Source organism: Phascolarctos cinereus, unplaced genomic scaffold (genome assembly GCF_003287225.1).
Source record: "Phascolarctos cinereus isolate Bilbo 61053 unplaced genomic scaffold, phaCin_HiC Scaffold_4;HRSCAF=312, whole genome shotgun sequence".
Classification (NCBI taxonomy): Eukaryota; Metazoa; Chordata; class Mammalia; order Diprotodontia; family Phascolarctidae; genus Phascolarctos; species Phascolarctos cinereus.
The window spans coordinates 22,342,161-22,358,239 of NW_027555847.1; the positions used below are offsets into that span (position 1 = coordinate 22,342,161).

The 16,079-nt window shown below is 45.0% G+C and overlaps 1 protein-coding gene across 2 annotated transcripts in view; it reads right to left on the reverse strand.

The window, feature by feature from the left end:
- Positions 1-9,391: 9,391 nt before the first annotated feature.
- FAM3D (FAM3 metabolism regulating signaling molecule D) overlaps positions 9,392-16,079 on the reverse strand; it is a 53,715-nt gene continuing 47,027 nt past the window's right edge. For both annotated transcript variants that reach the window (XM_020969100.2, XM_020969104.2), the window contains 3 exons: positions 13,441-13,525; positions 12,423-12,549; positions 9,392-9,946 (listed from right to left, as the gene is read on the reverse strand). In XM_020969100.2, coding sequence (XP_020824759.1) covers positions 9,857-9,946; positions 12,423-12,549; positions 13,441-13,525 — 302 coding nt within the window. In that variant the 3' untranslated portion in view covers positions 9,392-9,856. The remainder of the gene's footprint in view (positions 9,947-12,422; positions 12,550-13,440; positions 13,526-16,079) is intronic.

A 16,079-nucleotide genomic window follows, 5' to 3' on the forward strand; every position in this document is an offset into this window, starting at 1 on the left:
AGACTTATGGGCAGCCTTGTCACTGCCCAACAGACATCATCCTGAACAATGAGGTTACATAACATGCTGGTTCCGGGGGGGGGGGCTCCCACAGGGAACCAGCTCGCTTGGGAGGAGAGGAGGAGGAGCAGGGACTGTTTAAGGCAGCCTGGGCAGCATCGGCTGCTCAGGAATGCCAGACCCAGTCAAGAAGGCCTCATTAATAATGGATCCTTTAAGACTGTCCAGGGCCTGGAGTTCTCAGAATGTAGAAACCTAATGCATCTCTAATAATTAATTCAAAGGGCAATGGGGGTGGGGAACTGGAGACCAGAAAGGACAAGATTCATTCTTTATAAATCCCTTCTGTTCAGTCCTGCCAAGTCCTCAGTCCTCTGCCCGGCCTTCTTCCACCCGCCCACCCTCATCACACCCTCCCTGACTGCTGCAGCCGCAGGAAATCTGCTTGCCATTTTCTGAATGGAACTCATTTGCTGCTGGGGCTGTTTTTGCACTGACCTTGGGGTGCTCTGAACCTTCTCTGTCACTTATCAGGTATTCATTCAGTCAACAAACAGATAGACCAGGCACTTTGAGGGATTGAAAGAAAGCTGAAAAACGGCATTGGCTCTCAAGGAACTCACAGTGTAATGCAATAATAATCTCACAGAAGGACATAATCTTACAATTGAAAGGAATCTCAGAGGTGAAGTGTCATCCCATTTGCTGGGCTTGAACCTCGTTCAAGCTTGGAGCTAGAAAGGATCTGATGTTCCTGGAGACTGAGGCTGAGAGATAGCTCAAGGAATAAATAGTTTGAAGTGAAAATAACCAGATTTAGGTGTTCAGTGATGCCAAGCGGAATTCTAAGCTTGGGTGTGACTAAGCTGGATGTCAGTATTTTATCTGCTTGGGCATGGTATATGCCCCCAAATTTCTCACTCTGTAGCAAAGAGAATTTTATATTCTAAGGATTGGGCTGAGAATGTTATGCTCTGCTATGTTATGGGCAGGTAGGTGGCACAGCGGGTGGAGCATCAGGCCTGAAATCAGGAAGGCTCATCTCAGTGAGTCCAAATCTGACCTCAGATACATTAATTGTGTGATGCTGGGCAAGTTACTTCACCCTGTTGGCCTCAGTTTCCCTCATCTGTAAAATAAGCTGGAGAAGGAAATGGCAAATCACTCCAGTATCCTTGCCAGGAAAACCCCAAGTGGGGTCACAAAGAGTCAGATATGACTGGAAATGGACATAACAAAACTTGGAAGGATTTGCAAAGTCTTTGGAAGAAGACTATGTCCTGGAGTTCAAGGACATGCTCTAAAAATGTCTTCTTTTTCCTATTTGTTGTGGTAGCAGAAGTTAGGGAACTATAGAATCTCCTTGTAGACTCATAGTTTTAGAGCTAGAAGGGATCTTAGAGGTCACCTTACAGATGAGGAAACTGAGGCATGGAGAGTTTAAGTGATGTACTCAAGGTCACGTAATTAATATTTGAGGCAGTGAGTCAGCAAACTAGCATTTCTTAAATATCTACTATGTGCCAGAAAGTATGCTAAGCTTTAGGCAGGATTTGAATCCTGGACTTCTTAACTCCAAATTGCAATAAACATCCTATGTAGAAAATAAAAAGAGATAGCAGGAGAGAGGGGACAGGTACTTGGCAGGAAGACTGAAGTCAAACTCCTGGTTACAAAAAGCCCTTCTCTCATCCCAACCAAGCTCCCCTTCCCCCACTTCAGTTTATGGTGATTCATTTTGGGCACAAGCTTCTGTTTTCCTTGAATGATAATGAGAATGAGAATGGTGATGGTTATGATGATGTCTCAGCAGTAGCCATAAAAATGCCATATGTTGATGGGGAAGGTCAAAGCCCTCTAATTGTGGCCTTGGCCTAAATTGGTGGTGGTGGGGGTGGGGTGGGGGAGGGTTAGGAAGAGAAACTTTTGAAATTTGCATTTATAAATCACTTGGACTCTGAGTTTAAGAGAGGCCTAGAATCTGACCTGTATTACCAATTACCACAGATTAAGAGCTGAAAGGGATTCTACTATTTTGTAGCTAAGGAAGCTAAAGTCCAGAGAGGTGAATAATGATAAAAGCTAGCATTCACTTAGTGCTTTACAAATATTGCCTCATTTTATCCTCACAACAACCCAGGGAGGTAGGTGCTATAATTATCTCCCTTTTACGGTGGAGGAAACAGAGGCAGACAGAGGTTAAGTGACTTGCCCAAGAATCACGCAGCTGACCTGGGATGAAATTGGGACTCCAGTCTTCCTGACTCCAGGTCCAATGCGTTAGCCTTTGTGCTGCTTCGATGCCCCAAAAATGAAGCAACTTGTCCAAGGTCACCCAGTCAATGAGTATCAAAGGTGACATTGAAACCCATGTCTATTGATTCCACCTCTAACACTCTTTCTACCAGGTGCCAACCTTGATTGGCTGGAGCCCTCAACTAACCAGGTGTTTCTTCAGTTCCTTTTTAGGAGGAAGAGGCAAATATCATCAGCTGACAGGATGGAACCAGTGTAAAACCCAGCTTCCAGGGCACATTCTAAGATGGTAACAGATGCGAACAGGGACCATACCTTATCCTTCTTTAGAAGCCACATTGGAGTTCACACAGTGCTTTGCACACAAAATCAAGAGTCCAGGGTCAGAAGGGGCCCACTGGCCATCTAGTCCTCTCCTAGATGGATAGGAGCCCTCTCTAAAATACCCTTACAAATAAATGCTCATTCAGCAGTTGTCTGAAGCCCTCCCCTGAGGGGAGGCTTGCTAAATCATGAGGCAGCTCTTTCCAGTTTTGGACAGCTCCAACTTCCATCCACTACTCCTATTTTTCTGCCCTTATGGGGCCAGATAGATCAAGTGTAATCCCTTTTCCATGCACACACTGAGGCTCATTTATCTCCATCAGAGTCTAGGGCAGTACCTAACATATAGTAGGTATACAACAACACTATTTGTTGAATTGGACTTTTCTAGTGTCATTTCTCCCAGTAGTTAACCAGGCAACAACTTGTTAATGAATCAATAGATCAATAAACCTTATTAATTAGTAGCAGTAGCAGTAGCAGTAGTAGTAATCACCTCCTGGTTTCAGAAAGACCGGGATTCAAGTCACTCTGTTGACCCATATTGGCTCTGTGACCTTGGGAACATTACTTAACCTCTCAGTGCCCCCAGGCAGCTCTAGGTCTCAGAAAGTCTTAGAGTCCAAGACCATAAATTGCAGAAATCATGTGCATGAAGGATGTACTTTCCTTATCAGAAATTCCCTGTAACAGTGAAATTACTGGTCCATGGGGACCAACCCCATGTGCTTGGGATGCAAAAACAAACAAAGTTTCAAGAAAATCTCTGCCTTCCAGGAGTTTACTTTCTAATGAGATGCTAATAGGTAGAGCAATGGTGTCCAGGAAGTGAGCTTTGGTCTGGAAAATCATAGGGATGGCAGGTCATCATCATGAGGATAGTTACCCTCGAGTGGCCCATTGTCGTACCTTTTCCAGTAGCTATAGTAGTGTTGATTGGAGTAAGAACAAGAGTTAGAAAGGCTGGGGAGGATGCTGTGATGTTGGCAGCAAGGAAGATGGTGTCCTGGTGGATGGCTGAGTGGGAATTAGAAGAGTGAAGAAGCAGCAAGCGCTAGAAAGAGCACAGGACGTGGAGGCCAGGTTGGAGTTGGGGCTTTTCCCCTAACTTGCTATGTGACCTTGAACAAGTCTGTTCTTCACTGGTATAAAAATTATGATGACAATGGTAACTCATGTTTCTATAGTGCGCGCTCTCTCTCTCTCTCTCTCTCTATTTCTCTCTCCCCTCTCTTTTTCTTTCTCTCCCCTCTCTCTCTTCTTTCTCACTCCTTTCTCATTCTTTCTCTCTTCTCCTCTTTCCTTTTCTTTCCTCTTCTCTCTCCTCTTTCTCATTCTTCTCTCTCTCTTCTCTCTTCCTCTCTTCTCTCTCTCTTTTTCTCTCTCTCTTTCTCTCTCTCTCTAGCTGTCTCTCAGTTATGTCTCTGTTTCCCCCCATCTGTGTTACTATCTCTCTGTGTATGTATCTCTCCCCTCCTCTCTGTTTCTCTATGTCTTTCTGTGTCAGTATCAGTCTCATCCTCCATTTAAATCAAACTTATGCTTTAAATGATGCCAGAGAGATTTCACACAACTTTAGCTATCCTGGCTTATGCATTAAGGTAACGTAAGGTAATGTATAGAGCCACAGAATGCCAGAGGGGGAGGGGACCTTCGAGTTTGCCTTGCCCGACCCCCTTATTTTATAACTGAGGTTTTGGAGCCTTGGGGTAATGAAGCAGTTTGGTCCAGGGAGTTATTTGTTGTTTTCTAGAGACTCTTTTCATAATGCATGGGTGTGGCCTGGGGTCTCTGGGGAGGTCCTCGAGGACCTCCTGTAGCCCCCTTCTCCTCTCTCTATCAATAATGAGTTTATTGTCTAAGCTAACTAACTCACTTTCAAATGCCCTGGCCCAGAGGGACTGAGGGATGGGGTAGGAAGGAGGAGGAGAGAAATCAGCTGCAGGAAGGCCAGGAAGGAAATGGGATGGCCGTAAGCAAGCAGAAGAGGTCTAAGTGGAGACTTCTTGTTTTTAGCATGGAGAGTCTGTATGTACATATATGCAGAAGTTACTGTGTAGGCAGAATAGATAGCAGGGAGTTTAAGGGGGTGGTGCTCTCAGTTGAGGGAAAAGGATGACAAAGTGGAAGAATGAGGGAAGGCAAGGCACAGAAATGGAAATAGGAGCCCCATATAGAAGGGAGCAGAGAAGAGGCCACTTTGGCTGGGCCATTGGCAGTCAGAAAGCTAGTCTGAAGCCATGTTATAAAGGATTGTAAGCCAAATAAGCTATTTTGTCCTCGAGGCAATAGGGAATCACTGGAGATAATTAAGTAGGGAGTGATACTGTCACATCCCTGCTTAAGGAAAATCACTGGGGAAGCTGAAAGGAGGATGGCCTGGAAGGGGAGGGACTTGAGGCAGGGAGACCAATGAGGAAACCATTGTAATAGTCAAGTTAAGAGATGATAAGGGCCTGAACTTATGGTGGCTATGAGGGATGGAGGCATGAGTGAGATGAATGAGAAAGCATTTATTAACCTCTTACTGTATGCCAAGCATGGTGCAGAGTACTGGGGATGCAAATGCAAAAGCAAGACCATATCTTCTCCCTCAAAGATGATGGGGGAAGACCCCCAAAAGGCAGGGCAGAGGTAGAAAAGGGGACATGGGGTGGGTGGAGGGCACATGCACCTGCCATGGTTAGGAAATGACTTTGAAGAGGCATGGTTGTTTGGCTTCAGAGAAGATAAGGTAAGAGTTCACCAATAAGAGTCCAGGGTCCCAGGGACAAGATTTGGCATTGATATATAGGGCAACAGAGGTTGAGGGGTCCAGGGTGATACCAACGTATTGAGCCAGTGTGACTTGAAGAATGGAGGTGCTTTCAAAAGAAATAGAGAAGTCTGGAAGACAGGTGCATTTGAGAGGAAAAAGACTGAGTCCAACTCTGGACACGATGAGTTGGGCAACCATCTGGTGTTGCTGGGGACCAGCCTTGAACCCGGTTCCCTCATCAGACAACAGTAAAGGTTCATGCCCAGAGAAACATCCTTGCTTATCCAGAGACCTGCAGCTATTCAGCAGGAGAGCTGGAACAAGAGACCTCAGGTGTCCTGACTTCCAGTTCAGTTCTCTGCTCAATGCATCAGGCTGTCTCTGCTTGGCAGGGATCCTGGGTGGTCAGCATTATTTCTCCCAGGCCCTCCAGGCTCAGGACTCATCAAAGAAACATGGAGTTACACCCACCATGGTTTGAGCACCAAGGATAGTGTATCATATCAGAGGTTTTCGCTCTCATTTAACCAGAATATTCAATTAACTAGAGCTCCCCAGCCATACTGAAGTTTCATGGTGTAATCTTTTCCTGATTGATCTTGGGCTCCACCTACTGAGCGGAACTCAAATGACAACTTCTTGGAAGATTTTTCTTCACTTTCTCCAGGGAATGGAACTGGCAGACACACTGGCAGTTTAGCCTGAGGGGCCATACCCACTCAGCTGCTCTCTAGGTACAGCCAGCCAGACCTGGGCTGGCATTCAAGTGGCTCTATGTGGCCTTCCCTCCATACCCCCTCACTGTGGCAAGTACTTTCAATAGGCAGGTGGCCTGGCCATCTTCTCATCATTGGGCTTGGGCTTGCCAGCCAGGCTAGAGAATAGGCCCTGAGGACTTCACCTTTTCAGATCCAGAATTCCCAGGCTGAGCCTGCTGATTGACCCATCCATCAATCAATAAACATTTATCTTTTTCTTTTTAAAATTTATTTTATTCCAAACTTAAGAAATAAAACGTGCTTTTCCATAACATAGTAGAATGGAAAAAAAAAGATGATTACACACGAAACTTCAAATCTATTGTGTACAACTTGCTATTATTAAGTGCCAAATGTGTGTCAGGTAATGTGCTGAGCATTGGGTTGGTGAGGGTCTCCCCTGGCTCAGTATCGTAGGCAGGTGCCAGCTGTGTTTCCCTTTTTTCCCTCTCTCCACTACAGCTAATTCCTCTGCTGTCCAGATTTCCATTTCTGGAACCTTAAATAAATGAATTCTGCTGTTACTCCTGGGAATGTGTCAATCGACTCCCCCATGGAGCCCACAGTCATCCAGGGAACTCTCCAATGTACCTGTTGGTGGCTACCGCTCCACTCTTACTTATGTGCTATCTTCTTCTCTTAATGTGGGAGCTCCTTGAAAGCAGGGGCAGTTCCTGTTTTTGTCATGTCAGTCATGACTGAACCACAATAACTATGAACCACAATACCTATGCTGTGCTTTTGTAGATATTATCTCATTTGGTTCTCCAGACAACCCTATGAGGTAGATGCTGTTGTGATCTTCATTTTACACTTGAGGAAACTGAGGCTCAGAGAGGTTGTCCCACAGATTCCCCCAGTTGATGGTGCCTCTCCCTCACATAATCATGTATGTAAGCACATGTAACCCAGCTTATGGTGTCCATTCCAGAACTGGGAAGATGAAAGGAAGAAAATTGTCTTTCTGTCAGAACATAATCTCCTGCTCCCAGGTAGAGTGCTTGAAAACACATATTCCTCTTTCACATTTGGGAAATAAAAAGCAGAGGCTGTAAATCATCTCTCTCTTCATGATTCTCTCCCCATCAAACCAGGTAATAGAGGCCTCCCTGAGAGCGTCCTCTTGGAATCATTACTGAGAGAGAATCCAGTATCAAGAATTTGAATCTCAAACACACACACACACACACACCACATACACACAAAGATACAACCAAACTCACAACCAAACAAGGAAATGGAGTCACTGAGCCCTTCTGTTCTATCTCCATCCAGTGGGAAATGCACCTCCCCCCCCCCCCCGTGTTGATCATTTTCACCCTTTTGTCCTTTTTCTGGTATCTACTGAGGGTAGTCTGACCTGAGCCCACTGGCCCACCATATTGGGCTGCGTGGTCTTTTTTATTCAACTCTCCATCCGTTATTTGCAGCAATGCTTGCAATATAGGATTCTGTCTCTGCTGGGGGCTCCATCGTGGATGGGTCTGTGGACCTCTGCTATGGCTATTTCCCTATAGATAGATAGATATTTAGTTCTGGGCACGTAGCAGAAGAGGCAGACTATTGAGTGTGGTAGATTGTTTGGTCAGTCCCAGTCCATGAATCCTGGCAATGACCATTCCCAAATCCCAAATTGTCAAGACCACCAGCATACTAAATGGTCAAGGGAAAACAGAGGTCCATGACAATGAGGGAAGAGAGATGACTACAGGCAGGGTGCTATGAGTACCTGAGACCACCTAAGGCCAGAACTGCATGGACTCCAGGACCTTCAGCCCATCTATCAACATCCTTCTGAACGCAACATACTATATATGCTATTTCCCCCCAGTAGAATGTAAGCTCCTCAAGGGCAAGGGTAGGGCCTAGCATAGTGAAAACATAGATTTGATTTTGCTAAAGTATTCATTAGTGGCTTTCATTCTGGAAGGATAAATCTGTGCTCTACCCAGCTGAAATTTGCTCCTTTCCATAGGAAGCAGAGTCTTGCAAATGGGAATAGGAGATGGGGACTGGACATGTGATTTCAAGGGTATAGGGAACTGCCAGGTGAGAAAAACAACTCTTTCTACTGATGCTGGCTGGTACCTTCTCCTCAACTTAAAAGTCTTAGTTGCCTAGAGCCCAAGAAGTGACTTACCCATGGTCACAAAGCCAGAATGGGTCAGAGGCAGGTCTTGAACCCAGGTCTTCCTGGCTGCCTTTCTACTCACACCCCCATACTGCCTTTCTTTGTACACAGCAGTCATTTAATAAATGCTTATTGAACTGAATCAAATCTCATTCAATTATTGACATTTGAATGGAAAAACGGAACCTAAGGTCAAGGTTGAAAAGTTTTATTTGTAAATAGTTTGTGCCCATAGGGACAGGCCTCTGAAGTATTTTTCTCTTTGAGGTCAGGGTTGGATTTAAATCCCACCTCTGACCCACCTTGGGCCTCAGTTTCCTCATCTGTAAAATGAGGTTGGGCTAGATGGCCTGTTAGTGCTATATTTGTAATCTTATGCTTATCTCATTGTTTTGTATTTGTATTTCCAGCGCTCAGCACATAATAAATAATAAATAAATGCTTTTAATTTCATTCATTTATTCCTCCGTGGGATCTAATGCTTCAGGATTTATCCTCTATATTGCCCACTGGAGCTTCCCTAGAGCACTCCAAAACCATGGCAAATAGGGAAAAGGCCTTGACTTCTCTCTGGTATAAATCTGCCTCAAATCATAAAGAGAGAAGTGGAGAGAAGGGAAGGAAAAGAGAGGAGTGGGAAAATCTCCGTTGACTTTTCGTTGGTGTGAACAGGCATTTAAATCCAGCTGGGATGTGCTTGGTGTTGGCTAATACACCTGTGGGCCCTGCCCCTGGGGAAGATTGAGGTGGGTGGATTGTTTGAGCTCAGGAGTTCTGAGGCACAGTAAGACTGATTGGGTGTACAAACTAGGTCTGGCACCAATATGGTGAGCCCTAGGTAGGGGCTTCATGAGGCAGGTCATTAACTGGGGCAGGTCAAAGATTCTGCACTTTGATCAATCATGGGATTGGGCCAGTAAGTGGCCACCATTCTTCCAACTGGGCAAGATGGAGACATCTGGTCGCAAACAAACAACAAGCAACCCAACCCAAAACAAAACAGAAAGAATATTGAGATTTTGCCAGGAGTGCCCCTAGCTCCTGTTACTTCCAAAAGTGGGCTAACATCGATTGGTAAGACAGTTCTGTACAAATGAATAATTTAGACCAAGATTTCTGGGTCACTTTGAGTAGACTCTAGTTGTAGAAAAATGAAGACCAAAGACATCTGTCCAAAAGTTTTCTCATTCTTCCCCCAAAGAAGACAAGATACAGGATTACACAACTAGTAGAAAGTCACAGCGATAATAAACAAAATAGAATTGAATTCTGCTGCTCTATTCCTCAGTCCTCTTTGAGTTGGAGACAATCAGCCTCCTGCCCAACAGAAACATCAGCAGGCATCAGAATCATGGACAAGCCTCGGCTCCAAAGTCATCTCACTTAGGGGTGAGGCTTGAGACCCTGCACAGTGGCTGGTGTCCCTGGGGGTGGGGAAAAGCATCCGAGATGCTTCTGATTATCAATTGGAAAAATCTTTTCAACATGGTTGCTTTTATTTGACCCTTGCCATCCACCCCTGGGGGCTGGCATCCTCCTGCTGCCCCAAGCTCCGCTTCTTCTTAGAGGCAGCCCAGAACTTCTTGAGGCAGGAGGCTTTGTGGAGAGACCTGAGCTGCCATGCTGGCCCTATATCACCTTGTGGGGGATGCAGCCCTCCACCGTCAGTGCTTCTGGCCACCCGTCATATTTGTTCTGCTGTGGCTTGTTCTTTAAAATCTGTGAAGAGATGGAGAATCTGGTCAACAACTGTGATGTGAGGCTATCCAAGGGAAATAAGAATCGTAGCTAGCATTTGTATCACATCTACTATGTGCCAAGCACTGTGCGAAGCATTTTACAAATATGATCTCATTTGATCCTCACAACAACCTTGGTGCTGGAATTGCCCCCATTTTATAGTTGAGGAAACCAGGTTAAGTGACTGAGGTTAAGGGACATCCAACTAGTCCATACCTGAGGCTGGATTTGAATTCAGATCTTCCTGACTCCAGGCCCCGTGCTCTATCCACTGCACCACCCACTGCCCATTCTCCCTAGGAAGAACCATGTCATAGTGTCCCTGACCCTCGGAGTATAGACTGAGAGCTGGAAGGTCCCTCAGAGGCCAACACATCCAACTTTTTCATTTTACAGATGAGGAAATGTAGGCTCAGAGAGCCAATGTCTTGTCCAAGGCCACACAGGTAGCAGGTAATGCATGGGGATAATCCTTTTTATTTTTGAAAGTGCCTTTGCAGGGCAGCTAGGTGGCACAGTGGATAGAGCACCAGCCCTGGAGTTAGGAGGACCTGAGTTCAAATCCAGCCTCAGACATTTGATACTTACTAGCTGTGTGAACCTGGGTGAGTCACTTAACCCCAGTTGCCTCAAAAAAAAAAAAGAAATAAAATGCCTTCACACATATTTTCTTGGTAGGTATTAGGGCACAGTGGATGGGGTACAGGGCCTGGAGTAGGGAGATCAATGTTCAAACCCCAGCTCAGACACTCACTACTTATATGACTCTGGACAGTTCCTTCACTCCTCTGTGCCTCAGTTTCCTCATCCATGAAATCAAGATAGTATTATACACCTTCCTTCCAGGGTTATTATGAAGATCAAATGAGATCGTATGTGAAACCTCAGTGTGCTATATAAATTCTAATTGGTTTTTTTTCAGCACCTCATTCTTCAAGCACCTTTATCATCAAACCTTGAGTTCCCAATGCCCCTCCTACTACCTTTATCATCCTCAGGACCTTCCGTTAAAACTGACTCATCTTCTGATTTACTCTCTTTACACTCTTGCTAAGTGATTGTGGCTAAGCCATTTTGGTGCTAATGTCTTAGCAAGTCACCTCTCCCAGATAACAGATTTCCATTTTAAGAGAGGTCTTCAATGCCATCAGCCTAAGGAAAGACTAATAGGTAAATTTAGCACATTTAGGCTGGTCTAATGTGGGAAAGATTTTAGGGCCCAAGAAGGGCCCCTTCAGGATCTTAAAAATTGCACCGAAGAGTCACTATCTTCTCTACCTCCAAGTAGGGTCAGTCCCAGTCAGAGGAACAAGATCATGGAAATGACTGAATTGTCCACAGACAAGATTTCTATTGAGGGAGATCTGACCCAGAAAGTTTTTAACATTTCACTCAGAAATACATTTGCAACTGGCAGAAACTTAGACCCCCTCTCCCCTCCCCAGAGGACAATAATAAAGTCCAGTCCTGGTGGAAGACTGGGGGGGGGGGCAAACACACAGAGAAAAATCAAGAAAGAAATTCGCTTACTAGGCTCCTGTCTACATATTTGTCCATTTAACAGTCAATCTCTTCCATCTGCAGTACCCCCACCAAGGTATTGGGTTGCCATCTGGCTATGGTAACTCCTTGGCCTGTCACTGAATAAATAACTTGTTTATAGCTCACAAGGAGGTTTGAATTCTATTTTAAAAGAAGCGTTTGCACAGTCTGATACTTAACACAAGGTCTAACTTATACTGAGTATCTCATAAATGCTTGTTAACTGACCAATTGACTTTCTTGTGCTTGCCCTATGAATAAGGAGCCTGGTATTGGTTAAATTAACAAATGTTTAGCCCTCTCAACAGCTCTGGAGACAGGCCCCCAGTGAGTTTCCCAACTATCCCTCCTGGCTCCAGGCGTTAGCTAAGCACCCTTACTTCTCCTGACCTATGATCTATCCCTTATCCAAGTTTTTTAAGATAAAAACTCTTGGGCAGAATTGTGAAGCTCCTGGCCTGCCTGAAGCAGATCAGAATATACTTTGGGAAGTATTTGACAACATAGATTAGGTTAATTTGTGATTCTGTGCCATTTTTGTATCCTCTTCTATATGAGTTTGACACAACTGCTCTTGGGGACCCAATATAGATGTACGACTCAGAAGATCATCCACTTTGGGTTCCTTTGTTATGGCTATTAAAGTTCATGGAACCACAAAAATGAAGCGAGAAAGGACTTTGGAGACTCTCTAGTCCAGCCTCCTTATATTACAGATGAGGAAACCAAGGCACAGAATGGTTAAGTGACATGCCCAAGGTCACACAGATTCTAAGTGTCATAGGTAGGATTTGAACCCAGGTGGCTCTTCTCATTGTTCTATCCTGCTTCTCTGTTCCAGCAGGTCCTGCCCCCCAGGATGCCTCAGACTAACTGTAAGCCCTCATCTCAGACAAACTATATGGGATAATACCTCTTCAAAGGGACTTTTTCCGCTGATGTCTTTGGCACCCAAGAAGACCCAGCTGTCGCGGAAGCTAACACTTTCTGCATAGGTACTTCCTAAAGCAGTGAGTAACTTTCGAGCTTCTGGGTTCAATCTGAAAAGTCAAAAGAGAATACAATCTGTCATCACTTGGTACAGGTGATTCTGTGTCTCCAGGTAGAACACAATTGTGCTAGGGATGGCATTGAGAACTCCTCCCCACTTGGAAATCCTCCTCAGCCCTTACAATGAGTTACAATTGCCACCTGCCCTATAACATAAAAGATAGGTCCTAAGGAGTTGTCTGAGGCTCAAGGAAGGTGAAGGAGAAGAGAGAGGAGAGGAGGAAGGGGAGGGGAGGGGAGGGGAAGAGGAGGGAAAGGGAGGAGAGGGGAGGAGAGAAAGGGTAGAGAAGGGAAAGAAAAGGGAGGGGAGGGAAGGGGAGGAAGGGTAGAGGAGGGAAAGGAAAGGGAGGGGAGGGGAGAAAGAAAGGAGAGGGAAGGGAAAGGAGGGGAGGAGAAGAAGGGGAGAAGAGGGAAAGAGAGGGGAGGAGAGGAAAGGAAGGGAAGTGGAGAGGAAGGGAAATGGAAGGAAAGGGAGGGAAGGAAAGAGAGGAGAGGAGGAAGGGGAGGGGAGGGGAGGAAGGGGAGAGAAGGGAAAGGAAAGGGAGGGGAGGGAAGGAGAGGAAAAGGAGAACAGGAAAAGAGAGCAGAGGGGAAGGGAGTGAAGGAAAAGAAAGGTAAGGAGGGGAAGGGAAGAGAGGGGAGGGTAGGAAAGGAAGGGAAGGGGAGAGTAAAGGAAATCGAGGGAAATTGAGGGAAGGAAAGAGAGGAGAGGGAGGGAAAGGAAGGGGAGGGAGCTCCTTGACTTGGGATTCTTTGTTCAAAAAGTGAGGCAGAAGGCAGTATATTTTATAGGAACAGCCCCAAAGGGGGACCAAGGAGGGCCCAAAAGCTACTTTTCAGAATGGATAATCTGGTGGGATGCTGAGTGATTTTGTACTTACTTTGAGGCTGGGTCATCATATGAGGCCACCAGTACTAGGGTTTTCTCTGGAATTTCTTTTAGGAATGTCAGTAAAGGATCAATATCTGTTGGAGAGGAAAAAAGAAAAAAGCATAAGCTAGAGGTCAGGTGCATCTTCTATCTCCTTAAGCACTTGTGCTCTTCCCCATCTCTGGGCACTCTTCTCTCCACCCCTTATTGACAGAAAAAACCTCCCACTTTCCATTTTAGGGTCTCATTAGAAATACAAGCTTCCAAGATAGGTGATCAACCTGTTTTGGACTTCCATTCAGTCACAACAGTCTTCTTACATGGATGGACCTCTTAGTTTCTTCAAATGTCTCCTTATGTTTAGTAGCCAAACTAGACAGGTTGGGAATAGTGGAAAGAGCACTGGGTCTGGTGTCAGATGATCCAGGTCCAAATCCTGACACTGTGGCTTACTTCTAAGGGTGACCTTGGGCCTCAGTTTCTCCATATACACAATAGGGGTGGGTTGGACTAGATAACCTCTAAGGCTCCTTCCCACTTTAGATGCAGTGAAGCTGATGGTTCTTCTAGGAAGCCTTTCCCGAACCACCCCAGGCCTCCTAGGGAGGATGAAGAGAATGAATGATCCTCCCTCTGTTGGGCATTCCTTGTCTTCGCTCTTAATGTCTCTCCATGCCATCCCTCCCCCCTCCCCAGGGCCGTAGTCTTGAGAATGTGTCTTAGTATCCTAGAATTATAATAGGTATGTGTAGCCATCCCACACAGCATTACAGGGCTTTCCCCCCAGCTAGGGGCAGAAATGGGGCTGTAGGATGGAGGGCATTGGGCCTGGATCCGTCCTTCTTCCTACTCTGGCACTCTATTTGTCCTCAGATAAGCAGAAAGAAGTCTGAGATTTTTATGGACACCTCACCCCCTTGCCCCAGCCTGGTCCCTTTTTCCCCATGAAGGGGAAGAAACCACAGAAACTGTACCTGTCAGGTAGCGTGATCAAGGTCTCCAAACTTGTCTCCTTTTCCAAGGGCATTCTGGGGACTTTCCCAGTGCTTCCCCAATTCCTATCCAGGCTCTTTTCTGACAGAAGCTACTCAGCCCTAGATGGTCCTTCCCCACACCATGACAACTGGTATTTTTAAAAATGAAGCATCCTTTGCATTTGTCTGATTCTTGGGATGAATGTCTGCTCTCTTTCTGTGCATGTGCTGGCCACCTCCTCTTCCTTTAGACCCCAGTTTAGGCTGCCAGGCAGCCTGCCTGGATGTCCTCTGCTCAGAGCTGCCTCACCTTCCTGATAGCCTTAGAGCCCTCGGGATCCTCGATTCACTCCAAATCCCATACTGCCTTCTCTCACTCTGGCCTCTTGAAACCACTTTGTATTGGCGGTGACTTACTTGCATAAATGTTGTATAGTCAACCCATCCCCACAACTAAGGAGAATGCCCTTTGAGGGCAGGAATTTAGAATTCGATTTTTTTTTTCAAATCCTGCTAAAAAATCCAAATGGTATAATGAAAAAAAGGATCTCTATATAAATATATCCACTCCTAATTGTAGCCTGGGGGAAGGGGAAAACCTATAAGGAAGCAAAGGTAGACAGCTCTCAACACAATTCATAGTATTATAGGCTTTCTTGAAATGGAAATTTATTGCTATGTATTTTGAATCCTCTCTTAAATTCTGCTGTGCACATCAGATTTTTTTCATTTCTCATTTTATATTTGTTTTAATATTTAAGTTTATGTGTTTCTTTTTCTTTTCACATTATGTATTTAAGTTTTAGTATTTAAATCTAAAAGAAAAAAAGGAAAAAGGATGAATCTGGAGTCTATTGGACGTGGACTCACACCTTTCTGCCACTGATGTTTTAAAAATCTCTCAGTCTTCAGCACCTGATACAGTGCTGGGTACCTGGTAGGTGTTGTTGAATTGAATTATTTGCATACACCATTGCTTCCCCTGACTCTCTCCATTAGACTTTTAAGCTCCATGAGGGAGGGACCTATATTATTTTATATTCTCAGGGTTGAAGACAGGACTAATTACATTTATGTTGTTTTATTTGGAGAGGGTGGGGTCTGGACCTGGATTTCATTGGCATAGGAATTCCCAGTGAGGAAATGCTCTTCACTGATGCACATTGGTGCCTGATTTGCAGTTTATTGACCTCTTTTGGATCATAGACCTCTTGGCAGTCCAGTGCCTAACACAATGCCTGGCACATAGTAGCTGCTTAATAAATGCTATTGAACAACTAACTGGTAAAGCCTAGGGATCTTTTCAGAATAGTCTTTACAGATGTGGAAACTGAGGCCCAGAGAGTTTAAGTGATTTGCTAAATGTCATACAGGTGGTAAATGTCAGAGCTAAGATTTAAATATGATGCACAAACTAAAATACATAGAATTACAAAGGAAACTATATTAAACTAGTTATCCAAATCTTAAAAAAAAAGTTTGTGGACGCCAGGTTAGGATATCTGTTGTAGTGGAGACTTGGCTGGGGCACTGAAAATTTAAATGACTTTTCAGGCCCCTGATACCATGGCTGCCCCTCACCTGGCATATAGGTGGTGCTTAATAAATGTTTGTCCATTTGAACAGAGTAAGTATCATCCATTTCCTCAAGTTACTAATTGGATGACAAGGTCTG